Source organism: Dryobates pubescens, chromosome 6, assembly GCF_014839835.1.
Source record: "Dryobates pubescens isolate bDryPub1 chromosome 6, bDryPub1.pri, whole genome shotgun sequence".
NCBI classification, from domain to species: Eukaryota; Metazoa; Chordata; class Aves; order Piciformes; family Picidae; genus Dryobates; species Dryobates pubescens.
In genome coordinates, this window is record NC_071617.1 from 13,503,925 (window position 1) to 13,524,363 (window position 20,439).

At 44.6% G+C, this 20,439-nt stretch overlaps 1 protein-coding gene across 8 annotated transcripts in view; it reads right to left on the bottom strand.

Moving 5' to 3' along the window:
* The window catches only part of MAP7 (microtubule associated protein 7), a 138,073-nt gene that overhangs the window by 921 nt on the left and 116,713 nt on the right, over positions 1 to 20,439 (bottom strand). For all 8 annotated transcript variants that reach the window (XM_054162633.1, XM_054162632.1, XM_009911389.2 and 5 more), the window contains 6 exons: positions 18,595 to 18,790; positions 16,026 to 16,127; positions 15,369 to 15,419; positions 15,220 to 15,277; positions 12,557 to 12,695; positions 732 to 958 (listed from right to left, as the gene is read on the bottom strand). In XM_054162633.1, coding sequence (XP_054018608.1) covers positions 732 to 958; positions 12,557 to 12,695; positions 15,220 to 15,277; positions 15,369 to 15,419; positions 16,026 to 16,127; positions 18,595 to 18,790 — 773 coding nt within the window. The remainder of the gene's footprint in view (positions 1 to 731; positions 959 to 12,556; positions 12,696 to 15,219; positions 15,278 to 15,368; positions 15,420 to 16,025; positions 16,128 to 18,594; positions 18,791 to 20,439) is intronic.

Genomic DNA, 20,439 nt, shown 5'->3' on the forward strand with positions numbered 1-20,439 from the left:
ATCCAACCTAAACCTCCCCTGGCGCAGCCTGAGACTGTGTCCTCTTGTTCTGGTGCTGGCTGCCTGGGAGAAGAGACCAACATCCGCCTGTCTACAACCTCCCTTCAGGTAGTTGTAGAGAGTAATAAGGTCACCCCTGAGTCTCCTCTTCTCCAAAGAGCTGTGCATTTGTACAACTATTTTATTGTAAGATGATTTTCTTTACATTTTTCTGGCCATAGGGAAGGGGGGAAGGGGAAGCCAAATTTACCTTACAAAACTAGGATTTGTTTACATAGCAACTTGTACAATTTGTGGTGTGATTCAGGAAAACACAGCGTGCTGCAAACCATCCCTCGGCATTAATGTCAACAACAGCTTCGGGAGGGAAGTCTATTCAGAACCTTACATGGGAGGGAGGTACCAACTACCCTCTGCATGCACAAAGCAGGTATTACACTTGCAGAACTGGAACATGATTGCTGATCACAAGCTAGCAACAGCAGTTGTCACTTATAATTTCTGTCTGAAAGCACAGGGCAAACATTGTCAAGCAACTTCAAATGAGGGGAAGTCCAGTGTAACTGATAAAGCCCCCTCCAAAAAGCATCTCTATGTACTTGGCATATGTAGCTCTACAAAGAGGAGATGAGGGGGTTAAAAATGCTCAAATTAATCAATTTATCTCAATTAAAAGCTCTAGGGCCTCTCTCAATTACAACACAAGTGTCAATGAACCAAGGCAAACTTACCTGCTGTTTGATGTGTTTGAACACTATCTACCTGAGGCAAAAGAGTCCCCTTCTCTTCAAAGGCTAGAATTGGATTCAAAGGAATCTCAGAACTATTGCTTCCATCATTGTTCATGGCATCCACCCGGGATGGTTTAGAACCAATAGGCAGGTTTATGATCTCTTCAAAGCTATCATTCTGCATAGACATTCCGTTTTCATTCGCATTTTTCTCTGGATTGAGATTGCTGAAAGAGAAAGGTAGGTGTTTCCTCACACACTTCAGCTAGAACAGAAATGTACTGCTGCTCAAAGCAGCATCAGGAATGAAGAAAAGCCTGCATTAATCCCGAGATTCTCTTATCCAGTACACAGGATGGGTTGTTGTATTTGGCTACGCAATACCCAGAAACACAGAGGGGTTTGTGGGCACGGCAGTTCTGAGAAGTTACTGCAAAGGAAAGCAGTTCAGAAAATCCCTGCAGCACCATCACTGCTAACTTGAGCCACCCTCCTAATGTGGCCTGCTGCCTCTAACCTGTTTTTCAGCTCTCACACCCCTTGCCATACCCTTCCTCTTATTGCAAATTAAATGTAATGGACCTTAGAGAAGATCAGTGTAATTTTTGTTATTTCTTGGGTCACTTCCTGCCTCTGGCTTTGAGGAGCCTCTTTTACCTGCCACCCAGCGAGAGAAAAAACTCCCTTACCAATGCAGTTCTCCCTTCACTTCCTCCTCCCCTACAAGTTCTTAGGGCTTATTTTCAAGGCACTACCCAACTGCATTCATCCTGTTGATCAAGCCCAAGTCAAAACAAACACCTCCCAGTATCCCTCTTGTCAGTCTGCACTTTTTCCACCTCCCACTTGACAGCTGCCTTATGAGCCAGCTCTTGTACATCTTCCCAGTGAGGAGCAGTACAGGCACAGATGCCCTCTCCCATTACACATACCCTCCTGAGAAGATACATGGTCCTATCTCACAGTCATGTCCCTCACTCCCAACCCTGTTATTAGGTGCTGCACTGTTGAATCCTGCCGTCTTTGCAGGTGGACTGCATCATCTTGCCAGAGGAGGGGACAAATCGAGGTGCTACTTTAGTGAACAGGATAACAGAAATGGGACTATAGGCACCTTAAAAAAGAGCAAGTATCTAAATGACACTCAAACCCCACGTGATCTTTCACAGGCGCTCCTTAAGGCCCTCAACACCTAGACCCTGACAATCTCGGTACCGGTTCCCTACTCAGATCACATCACAACTGTTTAGGTTTGGAAATGCTTCAGCCACACAGGCCCAGGAACAATTTTCCTAGATTGAAACTAGGCTGTCAGTTTCCTCAGGCCATTTCTGAGCAGGTGCCTTGGTTTCTCCTGATGGTACATCTACTCATCTTAAAAAACCCCCTGCTTGTAACTGGCTCATGGTTTCACTTGCTGGTTCCTTAGTTGTGTGACTCTTCACAAGCAATTAGAGAAAAAAGAAATCGTTTTACAGTGCTTCCCAAGAGACAGAAAGTAATTATTGCTCTTTTGAAGGTGGCAATGCTGTGCCTAAACCCTAGATTTCCTGTGAGAACGACACACTAGCTTTCACATCGAGCCCTTCCTAGTTTTTCAAACCATCACCAGTTGCTTTTCAGAAAGGCACTCCCTTCATCTGTGGATATACTGAGCAAATTTCAAAGTGAAAAATAGGTTCCAGTGCACTGAGTTTGAGAAAAGACATAGAAACCCTACTGGCTGCTTGGTAGAGGTCACAAGTCACTTCACCCTTTTGTGCCAGAGATCCATAGCTGTTAAGATGAGCAGAATCTGTGAAATGCCTTATGACTAACACAACCTGAACCACAATGTATATTTGTTAGGTTGTAATTCACTATTGGGTATCCTATTATCTATTTTATCCCTATCTACTGCCAATAACCTCACCTGAGGTGGGATTACACGTCAGGTTTGATGGATCACAGTATCACAGTATAACTAAGGTTGGAAGAGACCCCAAGGATCATCAAGTCCAACCTGTCCCGACAGACCTCACAACTAGACCATGGGACGGTGACTCCACCACCTCCCTGGGCAGCACATTCCAATGACGAATGACTCGCTCAGTGAAGAACTTTTTCCTCACCTCGAGTCTAAACCTCCCCTGCTTGAGACTGTGTCCCCTTGTTCTGGTGCTGGTTGCCTGGGAGAAGAGACCAACCCCTTCCTGTCTACAACCACCTTTCAGGTAGTTGTAGAGGGCAATGAGGTCACCCCTGATCCTTCTGATGGATTAGGAAAGAGAGCAACCACTCATTTGTACCAATTAAACAGTATATTACATCCACAGGTATTGGTATAACGAAGAAGCCTCTTGCTTCTGCAAACTTGTCATTGTTTTCTGTCCACCTCATCAACTGACTTCATAGATAAATAGGTCTTCATATTTATTTTCCATCACACAAGGAAGCAGCATTACATACCGAGTTACACCAGGATTCACCCACTTGGATGATGTCTTTTGAGGCAGAGAAGACTACACAACCACAAAGATGGTACAGAAGAAGAAACCATAATTATAATTATGCTATAAAATCTTTTGTATTTTACTATTACTAGGGGGGCAAATGTAGAAGAAACCAAGGGGGAAATGGAACTCTGGGATTAAGTTCCACTGGAGTTCCTAGAGGCCATAAAATCAAAAGGAGATTAGGCAAATTCCTAGGAGATTGGTCTGCCCTCCAGCTTCTGGTAATTAGCAGCTTATAGAGTACTTGAGCCTATGGCTGCCTGTGGAACACAATGCTTAACCCTTCACTGACCAGATGATCTCCTGGTAAAAGGGCAAGCCCTTTTTTACCTTTACACTCTCCCCTAAGCGACTGCCACAGGCCATTAAAACAAAGAACGCAACAAAGTAATGGAGTTTAGACCTGCTACAGCTTATGTAATGCTATCTCAGCTTCAGTGTCCAACGCAGCACTGGAGAATATCCTTTTCAGGCATACAGAACTGCATGATTTTGGCAATCTAACATATTCTGCAAGTGTACTTGTAGCAAGACACCTACGTAGTTAAAAAAACCTGCCCGAGTTGTTCAGACTGCATCTCCAAATACAGCAGTCTGTAAGAGTCTGAAGGACAGCTTCAGGGCAGCTAAAGACCATCTGGGCTGCTTTGCAGTTTGATCTGGACACATTAACAAGACTGACCAGAAGCTGAGAGAAGAACTGCTAATGTAATTAAAGCAACTGGAACAACCAAAAAGTTAAAAGCTACTGAAAAATACACCTGCTATAAATAACTTTAGCTGAAGGTCTGTGTAGACATAATCTGTCAGGAATTTGAGGGTAGTGAAGAAGAAAGACAGAAGGCCAGAATTTCCTAGGTTTGTTTCTGATCACCCATTGGAATTAACAGAATCACAGAATTGTTTTGGTTGGAAAAGACCTCTAAGATCACCGAGTTCAGTCATTGACCTAACACCACCATGGCTATTGAAACATGTTCCCAAGTGCCAAGTCCACACATTTCTTGAACACCAACTTGGGCAGCCTGCTCCAATGCCTGACCTCTCTTGCAGAATATAAATTTTTCTTAACCTCTAATCTAAACCTCCCCTGGTGCAATTTCAGCCCATTTCCTCTCATTCTGTCACCTGATAAAGTGGAGAAGAGACCAACTCCCATCTGGCTCCAACCTCTTTCCAGGGAGCCAAAGACCAATCAACACTAACTAAGAAAAAACAACCACCCCAAACCAATCTTCTAAGCCTTTGTGCCAGCTGCTATTCCTGATCTGAAAGACAATGCCAATTGCTTCATTTATTGACATGATTTTAGCAGAGGTATCACAGATAGATACTAACAACAAACCAACCCCAAATCCTTGGGCTGATTTAAATAAAGCAGTATCTACTCTAAATCCACTGAGATAACAGCACTGAAACCAGCCAGCAACAAAGGAGCTGGAAGCTTGGAGAAGGGCAGGTTGTGCTAAAGCAAATTTCAAGTGGGCTATCCCATAGACTGAGCAAGGAACACTTACATAAGAATTTGAACCCAGTAACTAGAATAGAATAGAATAGACCAGACCAGACCAGACCAGACCGGGTTGGAAGAGACCTTTGAGATCATCACATCCAACCCATCATTCAACACCATCTAATCAACTAAACCATGGCACCAAGCACCCCATCCAGTCTCTTCCTAAACACCTCCAGTGATGGTGACTCCACCACCTCCCTGGGAATTTCTACAAAGTGATTATCTCATCTACCCAGCTAACCATCTCCCTTTGTACAGGATGGAAGCATACAGATGAAGTGATCTGCTCTCACTGAGGCCCATTGAAGGCATTTATGGAATGCAGCAGAAAAAAAGAAACAAAGGAATTACAGGAAAAGTTGCATAAGGAAAATATTGTCAACATAAACCACTGTACTGAAACAGCTTTCTGAGAATAGCACACAGGACCTCACTTGGGCAGAGAATTAGAAAGTGGAGGACATGCAAAAATCTGCAAGTGGGAGATGGATCAAGCAGCTGTACTTCTTGTCCAGCTCCAGCTTCTGTGCTTCTCCCAGGATCCTGCTGTTCAGTACACACACAGAGACACACACAGAGAATGTCAGGGGTTGGAAGGGACCTCATAAGATCATCGAGTCCAACCTCCCTGCCAGAGCAGGATCATGCACTGTTACAGTGTTAGGGCTATGCTTAATTGTAAATACGGTCTTCCAGAGGAAAAAAGTCTAGGGGCTGGGCAGAATAATGAAAGACAGGTTTATCTCATTTCTTATACTTTCTTACACTTTCTCATTTCTTACACTTTGAGGCATAAGCTTGTTTTCTCTCTCTCTGGGCTCTTCTTCACCTGTCTTCTTGCTATTCTGTCTCTGCCTTTGACCTTGCTTGCTGATTTTCTGTTCGGGTTTGGTAAGACACAGCACAGGATAAAGAGAACTTAGCTATACACAGCCCTCTGGACTTTTATGTCCATGGGAGTGTGGGTCTGTACAGGAGGGGAGAGGGAGAGAGCTGGATTATTTGTACAAGGGGGTGTTGTGTTGTTGAACTGTAAATATACAGATATTTTTGTGTATGTTTATTGCCTTTCATACTTTTATAGTTAGTTTACCGCTGCAAATAAAATTTCATTTTACTTCCAAATTCTGAGTAAGTGTGGTACACCCTCAGGGTGTACAAAGGAAAATAATGATAATTCTAAGCAATCACATTGGAAAGATTAACTAGCTGTGCAAAACAATCTTTCTCTCTTTTAGTTTCTTCGCTCTGGGAGAGAATAGGAATAGAATAGAATAGAATAGAATAGAATAGAATAGAATAGAATAGAATAGAATAGAATAGAATAGAATAGAATAGAATAGAATAGAATAGAACAGAATAGAATAGAACAGAATAGAATAGAACAGAACAGAACAGAACAGGTTGGAAGAGACCTTCAAGATCATCGCATCCAACCCATCAACCAATCCAACACCACCTAAACAGCTAACCCATGGCACCAAGCACCCCATCAAGTCTCCTCCTGAACACCTCCAATGATGGTGACTCCACCACCTCCCCAGGCAGCACATTCCAATGGGCAATCACTCTCTCTGTGTAGAACTTCTTCCTAACATCCAACCTAAACCTCCCTTGGCGCAGCCTGAGACTGTGTCCTCTTGTTCTGGTGCTGGCTGCCTGGGAGAAGAGACCAACATCCGTCTGTCTACAACCTCCCTTCAGGTAGTTGTAGAGAGCAACAAGGTCACCCCTGAGTCTCCTCCTCTCCAGGCTAAGCAACCCCAGCTCTCTCAGCCTCTCCTCATAGGGCTTGTGTTCCAAACCCCTCACCAACTTTGTTGACCTTCTCTGGACTCATTCCAGCAAGTCAACCTCCTTCCTAAACTGAGGGGCCCAGAACTGGACACAGTACTCAAGGTGTGGCCTAACCAGGGCAGTGTACAGGGGCAGAATGACCTCCCTGCTCCTGCTGGCCACACTGTTCCTGATGCAAGCCAGGATGCCACTGGCCCTCCTGGCTGCCTGGGTACACTGCAGGCTCATGTTCAGCCTACCATCGACCAGCACCCCCAGGTTCCTCTCTACCTGGTCACTCTCCAGCCACTCTGACCCCAGCTTGTAGCACTGCATGGGGTTGTTGTGGCCAATGTGCAGAACCTGGCACTTGGATGTGTTATATCTCATGCCGTTGGACTCTGCCCATCTGCCCAGCCTGTCGAGGTCCCTCTGCAGAGCCTCTCTACCCTCCAGCAGATCAACTCCTGCCCCCAGCTTGGTGTCGTCAGCAAATTTACTGATGATGGACTCGATGCCCTCGTCCAGATCATCAATAAAGATGTTAAAGAGCATGGGGCCCAGCACTGATCCTTGGGGCACACCACTAGTGACTCGCTTCTGTTTGACCTTGGCTGCATTGTTTTGGCTCGGTCTAACAAAATATATCTTGTCCCTTTTGTGTACAAGGGGGCAAGGGGCAGTAGGGAGGGACAAGCTATTAGCTTCCCCTGGTCTTTGGCCAGGGAGCTCCCTGTGCTGTTTATTAATTGTAAATACCTGTAAATATGTAAATACTGTGTATTTTGTGCATATCCACTGCATTCCAATGTAGATTGCAGTTTTGCTTGTAAAGACAGCTTTGATTTGCTTCCAGCTGAGCTGCTCTGGCAAATTCAATGTTGGGGGGGAAATTTCACCACACCCCCTTATCTGTGCATTCACTTGTGGAGCAAGAGCTTAAACACTCTCCTCATTTTAGAGCTTTACAAAGGTGAACCAGCTCCCTGCTGATAACAGAATAAAGTCACAGAGTTTAAGTGTCCAACACGGTGATTTTTTAAAGCCAACTTTGAAAAGGATCCATTTTTAAGTCTTACTGTGGTCCTCCTCTGCAACTGGTGGTAACTGGATCTCGGAATAAAAGGAAGAAATAAAGGGACTGAGTCTCAAGAAGTGTGTGCCAGCAAGTGGGGCAAAGCAGAGACAAGGATTTGGGTAGGGTTCATTTTTCCATTTGTTGGGAAAAAGCCCAAAAGATCCCAAACCCACAATCTAGCCAGAAGTTAGCATGCCATTAATAATCTTGTCATGTCCATGACCTACCAGTTTTCTTGGCATTTTCAGATCCTTCAGTACAGAAATGGAAAAGCCCATTTAAAAACATACTTAATGTTGTTCTCTCTATTGTGCCACACCTGGATGAGAAATCTTCATTGAAGTTCAATTGTGGGCCTCCTTACCACAAACTTACACGTCAGATATAAAGCCACTCCCTGCCTCTCCTCTCCCTAATAATAACTCAAAGCTTTTCATTATCATTGAAGCATCCAATGGGTTAACTGAGTGTATCTATGGAGAAGACACTCAGGTGGCAAAATGAGAATCTCTGCAGCACCACTTAAAATTATATACCACAAAAATCATGATCATGTTCAGATACATAATTTTAAGTCAACTGTGAAATAGGAATAGTTTCTATGAGCCAAGAATTCATATAAGATCTGTTTGAAAACCTTCACTGCCAACATGGTAAACCACCTCAACTCACAGGCAAATTTATCTGGGTTTCTTTTCTCTTTCATGATGCAAAGTGAGGAAGCTTGAAGCCTAAGGAAAATCAAGCAATGCTCATTTGTTTAAAACACAGGAGCAGGAACACCAACAAAAATTTGGACAAACTACTAATTGGGACAGATGATGGTGCCAGTCTATCCTCTGCAATAAATGTTTATTAATAAAACTAACAATTGTTGGCACTAGATATATAGGAAACAATGCAGCAGATCACAGCGTTTTCCTTAGGGTTTATGAAGATCGATTGCCTCGAAAAGCTAATCCAGTTCCAGTCCAAGACCTGCACTGCTGAGCAAAAGCAGCAGCAGAGAACAGTGTAGTGGTGAAATCAGCTGCCTTCACTCTGCCAGGACTCTTGTTCTCAGTTGTAACTGAACCTCAGTCACAGAGCTGACACATGACATGATGGGGAGGAACAGGGATGAAGGTTCAGCACAGCAAGCAGTCAGACAACTTCCTATCACAGAACCACAGAATTGTTTTGGTTGGAAAAGACCTTTAAGATCAAGTCCAACCATTACTTAACTCTACCAGGTCTGGTGCTAAACCATGTCTCTTATCACCACATCTGTGCAGCTTTTAAACACCTCCTGAGATGGTGTTCAACCACTTCCCTGGGCAGCCTATTCCAGTGTTTGATAACCCGTTCTAATATCCAATCTAAACCTGCCCCTGGAGACACTTAAGGCCATTTCCTCTCATCCTATCCTGTACTGCTAGGGAAAAAGCAACACCCATCTTGCTACAACCTCCTTTCAGGCAGTTGCAGAGAGCCTCCTTTCCTTCAGTCTAAACAAACCCAGTTCCCTCACCTGCTCCTTGAAAGACCTGGTCTCTAGACACTTCACCAGCTTTGTTGTCCTTATCTGGACATGCACCAGGACCTCAATGTCTTTCTTGTAGCAAAATTGAACACAACACTCAAGTTGTGACCTCACCAGTGCTGAGTACAGGGGGACAATCACTTTCCTGGTCTTCTTTGTCACACAGTAGTAACATTCTAATACAGGCCAGGATGCTGTTGGCTTTCTTAGCCACCTGTGCACACGGCTGGCTCAGGTTCAGCCAGCTGTTGATCAACATCCCCAGGTCTTGCTCTGATGGGCACCTTTCCAGCCACTCTCTCCCAAGCCTGTAGCTTTGCCTGGGGTTGTTGTGATCCAACTGCAGGACCTGACAGTTGGCCTTGTTGAACCTCATATATTGCCTTGGCACATTGATCCAGCCTGTCCAGATGCCTCTGTACAACTTTTCTGGCCTCAAGTAGATGATGTTCCCATCTAATTTGGTGTCATCTGCAAATTTACTGTGGGTGCACTCAGTTCCCTCGCCCAGATCACCAATAAAGACATTAAAGAGAGCAGGCCCCATTACTGTGCCCTAGGGAACACCACAAGTGACTGGCTGCCAACTGGATTTGACTCCATTCACCACCACTCTGTCAGCCTGGCCATTCAGCCAGTTTTTTACCCAACAAAGAGTACACCCATCCAAGCCATGAGCAAACAGTTTCTCCAGGAGGATGTAGGAAACAGTGTCAAATGCTTTAGTGAAGTCCAGGTAGACTATATGTACTGCCTCCTTCATCCACTAAGTGGGTTGCTGTGTCATAGATGGAGATCAGGTTAGTCAAGCAGGACCTGCCTTTCATGAACCCACAGTGACTAGGCCTGATCACCTGGTTGTTCTGTACATGCCATGTGATGGCACTCAAGATGACCTGCTCCATAGCCTTCCCTGGCAACAAAGTCTGTAGTTCCCCAAATCTTCCTTCTAGATCTTCCTGTAGATACAGACTTTCCAATCTCCAGTCAATGTGGAGATAGCCCTGGTTAGCCAGGACTGCTGGCAAATGATAGAAAATGGCTTGGTGAGCACTTCTCTGTACCTTTAGGTGGATGCTGTCTGGCCCCATAGACCTGTGTATGTCCCAGTGGTGCAGCAGGTCACTAACCATCTCCTCTTGGATTATGAGGGCTTTGTCCTGCACCCTGTCCCTATTTTTCACTTCAGGTGACTGGGTAGCCAGTGAACACCTGGTTCTACTACTAAAGACTCAGTCAAAAAAGGTATTGAGTACCTCAGCCTTTTCCTTATCCTTGACCACTTTATGTGCCCTGCATCTAATAAAGGATGGAGATTCTTAGTCCCCCTTTTGTTGCTAATATATTTGTTGCTTTTAATAGCACAAGACTGATTAACTTCTACTTAGGCTTTGGTCTTCAACCTTCTAATTTTCTCTCTGCACAGCCTCACAACTTTGTAGTCCTCCTGAGCTGCCTGTCCCTTCTTCCAAAGACCATACACTCCCCATTTTTTCCTGAGCTGCAACCAAATCTCTCTCTTCAGCCAGGCCAGCCTTCTTCTCTGCCAACCCATCTTTCAGCACATGGAGACGGCCTCTTCCTATGCTTCTCAGACTGTCTTCTTGAAGAATGTCCAGCCTGTTCCAGAACATAACTCCTTATCTTCATGGAAATCTCTAGTAGCCTTTCAAATCACCCTCCTCCAACACTACTAGTGCAAGGCACAGAGTGCCTGCATTGTCTGGGGAGTAGCCCCCAACTACAGGTATTCTGATCCCAAACACAGGTATTCTAGGTACAGTCACTGAACACCATCACCAGTCCTGTTCAAAGAAGCACATTCAGGCTAGACCCCAGTGCTCCATAAAATAGACCCACTCACACTTTAACTATCTTACACCCAGTGAAACTTCCCACACTTCCTACAAGACTAATTGTTGTTCTAGGACTGAAAAAGATTCCTCTCCTTCGCTCCCTGCTTTAGCCATACAAGCACATGACACAATGCACACAGGCAAAGCTACCTTGCATTTAAAACATGCTCAAGTCTTCTCCAGACAAAAGTCAAATCTTTCTGGGAGCTGAAGTGAGACCATTTCCACCTGCTGTTGTGTGTATTACAGTATCAGGTATATATTGATGCCAGACAACTGCAGCACATGGGATGCAGCAGCAGTGGTGTTGGCATCTGTGGCTTTACCCAGGTGTAAGATTTATGCTGCCACAAACTCCTTACAATGGTTTCACAACCTGCCTGGGCTAAGCTTTACACAGTGATGCTAACAAGCACTTCAGCCTCTGCCTTCCTAGCCTGTGTCAATGCACCTCTAAAGCAGAGCCCCTCCACATCCCACCATGGCTATTCTTTAGTATCATTTATTCATTCTTCAGTTTGTCCATTCTGAGGTCTCCTCCACACAGATTACAATGCTACAGGACAGTGGCACATTTTAGATTACAAATATCAAGGTGCACATAAGGCTGGGAATGATAAACACTCAATAGCTGCCCAAGACAATCATGAGGCAGCTCTGTGCAGCTCATCCAATGCAGTTCAGTGCTCAGTGTCACTGACAGTATTTCTCTCAACAGCAGCACTTGTGTCAGTAGGATAGGAGGCTAAGATCTCCCCAGGCATAGGAAGGGGCCAAGAGAGGGCAAATTCCTTCCTTAATTAGTGCCAGTCACACCCTGAAGCATATTGCCCATTACAGACTCTGTGATGCCTTCACACATTCAAGTTTTCCCATGCATATTCTGGTACTACCTGCATAAAACATGAAAAGACTAAGGCACTCTTTGGCTTTCTGCATTACTAAAAATGAAATAACTGACAGCTCATGCTTATGTAACAGATTCCTCTCGGTGCAGCATCAAGATTTCAAGCATTTCAACAATTCCTCAAAGTCTGAGTGACTTGCTTTATGGCTACAGAGAGATTCCAGTATTAAATATCTGCCTCCCCAAATCCTCCTTACAGAGGACAAGAGGTCAAAATGAGTAGCTCGGTATCTCACGTGAGGGACTTCTGGTTAGCAAGCACAACATGAGAATATTTCCAGCAGCTCAGAAACCAAGACATCTAGCTTGAAAGCACAGTGCTCATTATCCCAATCAGAAACTAGCACTGCCGACCCAGAGTGGGGCTTATGAAGCTTATTTTATGGAAAAGAGCAGGGGAAGAAAGCCCTTTCCATTAAGTTTCAGTTTATGCAACAAACAACACATTGCTCCAAACACTGCAACAAATGTCCTGTATTGCTGCAAAATTCTTCCCAATCAGTTGGCCAAAATGGGTTACTGCTACGTGAAAAATGAGAAAGTGCTTTTCTGAGCACAGGAAACATTAAAATAGGCAGGAAACGATGAAGATGGAACAGCTGTCTCTGAAAATAAGTTATTACTCTAGTCACCCTTCTCCTCTAAACATCACCCAGCACCTAGCAGTGCTCTTACCTGTCCATGCTTAGAGGGGCTTGGTGTGAAACAATCACATGTGAGCAGGTGATGGGCTGCCCATTGTGCGGAGACTGCGTTTCATGCTGAAGCTGAGATCCTCCCGCAGGTTCCAAGGGAGATGCAGGACTGGTTATCACTGCAGAGAGAAAACAGATTTTCATGAAAGCAAGTGACATCATCTACCTGCAGATTAGGATAAAACATCTCCTACAAAACCCAGCACAGTCAAGACAAGCTACAGTTTGAAAAATAACATTCCCACACCCTTCCCTCCCACAGGCCACTGCTTTTGTCCAGTTTTGGGGCACAGAAGCAATGTTTCAGGTCAGAAGTAGAGGCTACAGATTTCAAAACTATTGCTTTATGGACAATGATAGAATAGAATAGAATAGAATAGAATAGAATAGAATAGAATAGGCCAGACCAGACCGGAAGAGACCTTTGAGATCATCACATCAAACCCGTCATCCAACACCATCCAATCAACTAACCCATGGCACCAAGCACCCCATCAAGTCTCCTCCTAAACACCTCCAGTGATGGCGACTCCACCACCTCCCCAGGCAGCCCATTCCAATGGGCAATCACTCTCTCTATGAAGAATTTCTTCCTAACATCCAGTCTAAACCTCACAGCCAGAGACAATTCCAACACATAAATCAGTGGTCAGAGCAGGCTGCTATCTGACAGAAGTGCTGGCACTTTTCATGCAGCAAGAGAGAAAGGAATAGATCACTGGGAAATCATCAGTTTCATACACTAGTATTTCCTGGTTCCCATGTTGATCACTGACTGTAACCCAAAAGATAATCAAGAGGTCAAAAGTGTCCATGGAAAGAATACTCCTTTCAACAAGTGCCAAATCACTACTATAAAATCCTGCAGTGCGTGACACAAAATTAGAGCATCCTTGTGCTTCATCCAAGCACCACATGATAGATGTTACTGGCCTGCCTCAGGATGTTCCTTTAAGGTACAATTACAGTCTTCTGCTTTGTATCTACAGCCACAGTAATTCATATACAGCTTGGTAAAAGGAAGCAATTGCACAGGAGGCAATCGCACACCTCCCATACCAGCATCTGCTATGATAATCATGAGGACATATTTCTCGGTTACCCAAAATCTCATCTGAGAAGACTCTCCTTCAGCTGCTTTTGGTTTGCTAAGCTCTAAATGCTTGGCCTGACATACCAAATGTCTTCATCTGATATTTGGCAAGTTTTTGCATGAAAAATATTAGCAGTACAGGTTTCAGTGTTTCTACAAGTGGAACAAGAGAAAAATACATTTGCTTTAACATTGAAGAGAGAAAGGCATAAAAAGGGCTGCTCTGGAAAGGCAGACTGTGTCCTATTGGGAAGCAGAGGCCAAATAAATGGCAAAAACGAATGGATTTTTGTTCCACTGGGCTATTCCTGCAAAGGCCTCCTATTTTGCCAAACAGTAGGACTGAAAGGAATAAAGATCACCATTTGTGCGTGGTCAGAAGTCTGTTAAAACATAATACATGAAGTCAGAGTTGACTGAAACACACCCATTAATTCATACCTTTAACTCAGCATATCTAGCTAAAGCAAAGCTGCCCTGAGGGTTTTCTCTTTCACTTGGGGCAATGGAGGTCCAATTTTCTTGTATGCCTTAGGAAACTGACTACTACCATAGTCTTCTACTGCTTTTTACCTCGTTCAGAAAAGCACTGGTCACAGGTTATAGAGTCCTTTATAGTTTCAAGAATTATTTAAGTGGTTTGTAGCACCACCAGCACCTGCAGCAACAGATGGCATCCTGGATGCATTCTGTATTAGCAGCTCCCAAACTTCCCCCCTTCCCTATCTCTAAGACAATACATAATCAGCTTCCATACACTTGTAATAAAATCTGTGTCAAAAGGTTTCCTGGCAGTGCTAATTTCAACATAAAAAAGAAGTCTATGCAGCCACTCCTCCATGTTGAAATGAAGATCAGCACCATTTAATCTCTTATGCTACAACAGGATAAAGGCATTTGATGGCTTGACTTCAATGTTTTTAAATACTGCTAATTCATACTTGGTGACTGTTGAATATGGGTTACATTTTATTTTGCTTCCTTCATTGTAAGTATTAAACTCTTACATAAAACTCAAAATGGCCAGGAAAATATAAAATAGGTGAAACAGATGGGAAGACTGCAAGTGTGCATGTGACAGGGAAGCTCTAAGCTTCTGTAGGAGCTGAGTTTTAAAGGAAACAGCAAGGCAGCAGGCACAGAAGAGAGAAATCACAGGGAGAGGTCTGGACAATCAACGGTTTGTTTTGGTGACTGAGATGAGACAGTGGAATCTGCCACAACCACATCTGTAACACTATGCAAAGGAAACTTCTACAATCAGAATCGGGAAGGGATTTGTTTCTTTTCACTTCATAAGTAAACCCAGCAAGCAACTGCATTAAACAATCTTGTGACTAAGCTGCTAAACCAGCTGACTCCTTTAGCAATGGCTCCCTACCTATACAGAAAGGCTAAATACATAACATCTGCTAAGATTTCAGTTATACTCCCCTCAGGATTCACTTCACTGCAATCAGTGTGCCACGTTTCAGACCTGTATCTCAGACCAACGTGCTTAGTAGGCATTGATTCACCTATTTTGCTCAGAGCACAGTTAAACACAGTACCTGCTTCCCCAGTGCTATTTGCCTTTGATATATGTCCATTTTGCTGGTCACTGGTTTTCTACAAAGGAAGCACAGTTTTGTAAATTAAAAATAGCACTAAGGAAGTGAAACATGTTCAATATTCATGCTTGCTAAGTAGAAGCACTGACCTTATCGACAGCTTCTACACGCCTAGTTCTCTTCATGATCTCCTCAAGCCTCTACAATGAAAAGCAAAAGGGTAAATAGTGTTTTCTGGAATTAACTTAAAAACACCTCCTGACACACAACTACTTGCCATTTATCAGTTGCATCAGCTTATTGCAAGAAGAATAATGATAATTTATTACTGTCGACAACTTTCCTTTCACCTTCACATCAGGCAGACGAGGGTAGCAGCTCTTCTGAGGGCATATTTATGTCACAGTACCACAGTATCACCAAGGTTGGAAGAGACCTCAAAGATCATCAAGTCCAACCTGCCACCACAGACCTCATGACTAGACCATGGCACCAAGTGTCACATCCAGTCCCCTCTTGAACACCTCCAGGGACAGTGACTCCACCACCTCCCTGGGCAGCACATTCCAATGGCGAACGACTCTCTCGGTGAAGAACTTTCTCCTCACCTCAAGCATAAACCTCCCCCGGCACAGCTTGAGACTGTGTCCTCTTGTTCTGGTGCTGGTTGCCTGGGAGAAGAGACCAACCCCTTCCTGGCTACAACCACCCTTCAGGTAGTTGTAATGGATAACTTTCTACAACTGAGGAGCAAACCAACTGCTATAGCAAAATGAATTGCCGTTTCTCTGCATGCACTGAGTTACCTTCTTCCTTTCCAAGCGCTCCTGCTCTTCTCTTTGGAAATGCTTCTCACGCTCTAATCGAATCCGCTCTGCCTCTTCCCGCTGGCGAGCCTCCTCTTCTTTCTGAGTTGATGGTAAAAGAAAAAGAACTGGGAAATAATTTACTACTTGAGGGTAAATTTAGAATAGAATAGAATAAACCAGGTTGGAAGAGACCTTCAAGGTCATCATGTCCAACCCATCAACCAAGCCAACCCACCTAAACAATTAAACCATGGCACCAAGCACCCCATCAAGTCTCCTCCTGAACACCTCCAATGATGGTGACTCTACCACCTCCCTGGGCAGCCCATTCCAATGGGCAATCACTCTCTCTATGAAGAATTTCTTCCTAACATCCAGCCTAAACCTTCCCTGGTGCAGCTTGAGACTGTGTCCTCTTGTTCTGGTGCTGGTTGCCTGGGAGAAAAGACCAGCCCCTACCTGTCTACAACCTCCCTTCAGGTAGTTGTAGACAGCAATAAAGTCTCCCCTGAGCCTCCTCTTCTTCAGGCTAAGCAAGCCCAGCTCCCTCACCCTCTCCTCACAGGGCTTGTGCTCCAAACCCCTCAACAGCTTTGTTGCCTTCCTCTGGACACATTCCAGCAAGTCAACATCCTTCCTAAACTGAGGGGCCCAGAACTGGACACAGTACTCAAGGTGTGGCCTAACCAGTGCTGAGTACAGGGGCAGAATGACCTCCCTGCTCCTGCTGGCCACGCTGTTCCTGATGCAGGCCAGGATGCCGTTGGCCTTCTTGGTCACCTGGGCACACTGCTGGCTGATGTTCAGCCTACTATCGATCAGTACCCCCCGGTCCCTTTCTGCCTGGCCACTCTCCACTGATATCCACACTGATATCTGCTCTCCACACTGATATCTGCTTAACTATGCATATCTATAAGACCCTGAAAAGAAACTTTCAGGGTTTACAAGTCACCAACAACCTTCTTCAGACTGAATTGCACATTTCTTGCTTATTCTCCATGTTTTGTGTGTCATTAAGAGTCGTACAGCTAAACAATGGACATCATATTTGGTTCTGTGCTTGTTCTGGGGCACATGCATGGAAACACATCAGATGAAAAACAAGGAATAGATTTCCTAACCTTCACTATTAAAACAGCAGCCAGGAAAGTATTAAAGAGATTCACATTTTGAGTGGTGGATGGTTTTGAGAATCAAACAAAAGTAGATGAATTTTGGAGGGAAGTAAGAGGATGCATGAGAAGAAAAGAACCCTCGCCAAAGTGCTTACTGCAGCCTCTCCTAAAGTCAGTAAAGGAACAGCATGCCCATCCAATATGAGAACACTTGAAAAATAGTACTGTGATTTATTTACTCTTAGGTTTTTTGAGTAGCTGCTCTGATACCAGGACTGTACTTCTTGACTTGATGAAAGGGATCAAAACCCATTCCTCTTACTTGTTCCACACAAAAGCAATATTGGGCAATGTCTCCAATACTCTGAATAGTTAGTTACCTTGGCACCTAGACTTTTTATAACTGTGGGGATAAACACTCTGTGGCATAACACCATTCATTAAAACCCTCCAGTACAACTCTACTGACTTTTCCATCACGATCTATCAGGAATAGGAAAGGATTTTTCTCTAAGTAAATAAACTATACAGGGAAAAAAAGACAACAAAAAACCCAAACTCATCCCCCTACCACATGTTTTTGTCAAGAAAAAATATCTTTACTCTTTGAACCACTCTGTGGAATGAACTCTGCCCCAACTCTATTCCCTTTATACACTGCACTTAAATTTTAGAGATGCTTCTAATCTAGGTGCTGCATAAGAGATGTTAGAATACATAGAATAAACCAGGTTGGAAGAGACCTTCAAGATCATCGTGTCCAACCCATCAACCAATCCAACACCACCCAAACAACTAACCCACGGCACCAAGCACCCCATCAAGTCTTCTCCTGAAAAACCTCCAATGACAGCGACTCCACCACCTCCCCAGGCAGCCCATTCCAATGGGCAATCACTCTTTCTGTATAGAACTTTTTCCTAACATCTAGCCTGAACCTCCCCTGGCGCAGCCTGAGACTGTGTCCTCTTGTTCTGGTGCTGGCCGCCTGGGAGAAGAGACCAACATCCGTCTGTCTACAACCTCCCTTCAGGTAGTTGTAGAGAGTAATAAGGTCACCCCTGAGTCTCCTCCTCTCCAGACTAAGCAACCCCAGCTCCCTCAGCCTCTCCTTGTAGGGCTTATGTTCCAAACCCCTCACCAACTTTGTTGCCCTTCTCTGGACTCATTCCAGCAAGTCAACCTCCTTCCTAAACTGAGGGGCCCAGAACTGGACACAGTACTCGAGGTGCGGCCTAACCAGTGCAGTGTACAGGGGCACAATGACCTCCCTGCTCCTGCTGGCCACACTGCTCCTGATGCAGGCCAGGATGCCATTGGCCCTCTTAGCTGCCTGGGCACACTGCAGGCTCATGTTCAGTCTACCGTCAACCAGCACCCCCAGGTCCCTCTCAGCCTGACTGCACTGCCATCCAGACTGGCATGGGAATTGCAAGAGGGGAGCACACCTGTTTTTGAATGCGCTCCATCTCTTCTTTCTCCTTCTGTTCTCTCTCTTCTGCCTGTCGGCGCAGACGCTCTTCCTTTTCCCGCTCCTCCTCCGCATCCTTTCTTTTCTGTTCTGCTTCCTGCCTGCGAGCTTCCTCCTCTTCTCGCCTTGCTCTTTCTTCAGCTATCCTCTGTGATAGCTCCTCCTTCTTTTGCCTGCATTCGTGAAACAAGCATAAGAAAAGTAAGGGAAAAAAAAAGAAAGGGAACAACATACAAACCAAACCACCAGGCTCCTGATCCAAGACACCCGCACTGCAGAGCAGCTGGATAGAGGCTGCACTGCTGTCTCGTTCATAAATTATCTGTTCTGCTTCCAGCAGGGGCCAAAGCAGATTTATGGAATATAAAAAACTTTGCAAGACAACAGCAATGCCTCTCCAGCTTGTGCCTGGTTTCACCAATATGTCTTGCATGCCTCTGACTCAGAAACAGTACCAATGACTTTGACACATCTTGCAAAGCACTTTCTGCAATTTCACTTTGTCATATTTTGAAATAGTCTACATTGTTGGAACCAAACTTATCTTGATATTTGAATGTTACCACCTAACCTCACCTAATGCTTCCTCTGTCCTTGTGTTATGGGTGTGAATAACTTTTCCCCTTCGTCTTTGATATTAATACAATTATTTAGGACTTTGTAGCTTATCAAATCCCCACTCAGAATTAGAGGACAGATGGTCTTCCTAGTTTAAGAATCATCATCTATTTAGTAGATTTTCATATGGGAGCTGTTCTATACAGGTGATAGTCCTACTATCTCAAAAAATATAAAACTCAATGTTAAAGACATGGATTCACTTTGGATAGTTCAGGATGATGCTTTCATTGCGTTCTGCTTGTCATGGTAGGGCCAAATGGGCCCAGCACAAACCCAGACAGGCCCGATGTGTCTAGACATGGTCCCACTCTCCCTCCTGCTTCCTGCAGAGAGTCAGGGTAACACAGGAAAAGGAACAAAGGGACAGGACCATGCATATCTGGAGTAAGAGCATGTGTACTGGCCACTGCTTCTCCCTGACCAGGCCTATGATTCTGCCTACTATGGCCACAGCTTGGCAGAATCCCGTTTTATTGGGTAACTGTTTGCTGGCTTCAGTTGCCCTGTTGGCCCATTGAATCTTGGGCAAGATATATAAACAGACTGATTTCTAGTCACCTTTGCCTTGCTTGAAGCCTTGCCTCAAGTTGCCCTACCTTGAGTTGCCTGGTTCAGAGCCTGGCATAAAAGCCACCAGCCTACTCACTGCAAGCTAGAGAAGCCACAGGCCTTAGGAGCCAGAGCCAAGCCTTGGTTCCCCTTGCAACTAGAATTTTGCCGTGCCTCAGTTTACCCAGGAAAGCCAAGAGCCTGTCACAGCAATAGCATCGTAAACAGTCCATGTCCTGCTGAAGCCAGACCAGCCCTGGGACTGCCTGGCGTCCCTGCCAGAACCAGCTGTGCCAGCGCCACATGAGAACACCCCAAAGCCTCAACGGCTAAGACACAGCAGCAGCACTCCCTGCTTGGGTGGAACCGGGTGTGAGTAATTAACTCATTGCCTCTTTGGCTTAACGGTTCTTGTCGAGTCTCCCCCGTGTGGTCAAGCACCATATTTGTCCTGGGGATTCCATCGCTCTGTTATTCTTCCTGGTTTGCATAAAATTGTTAACATAGTTATATTGCCTAAACGTTGTACATTCCCACTGTAAATAGACATTCTAACTGTACAGCAAACCTATTTGAAAGTTATGGCAGCTTTCCATATTAAGAAAAAGTTATTAATATTTTTATTGAGAACAATATTTGCCATATCTTAATT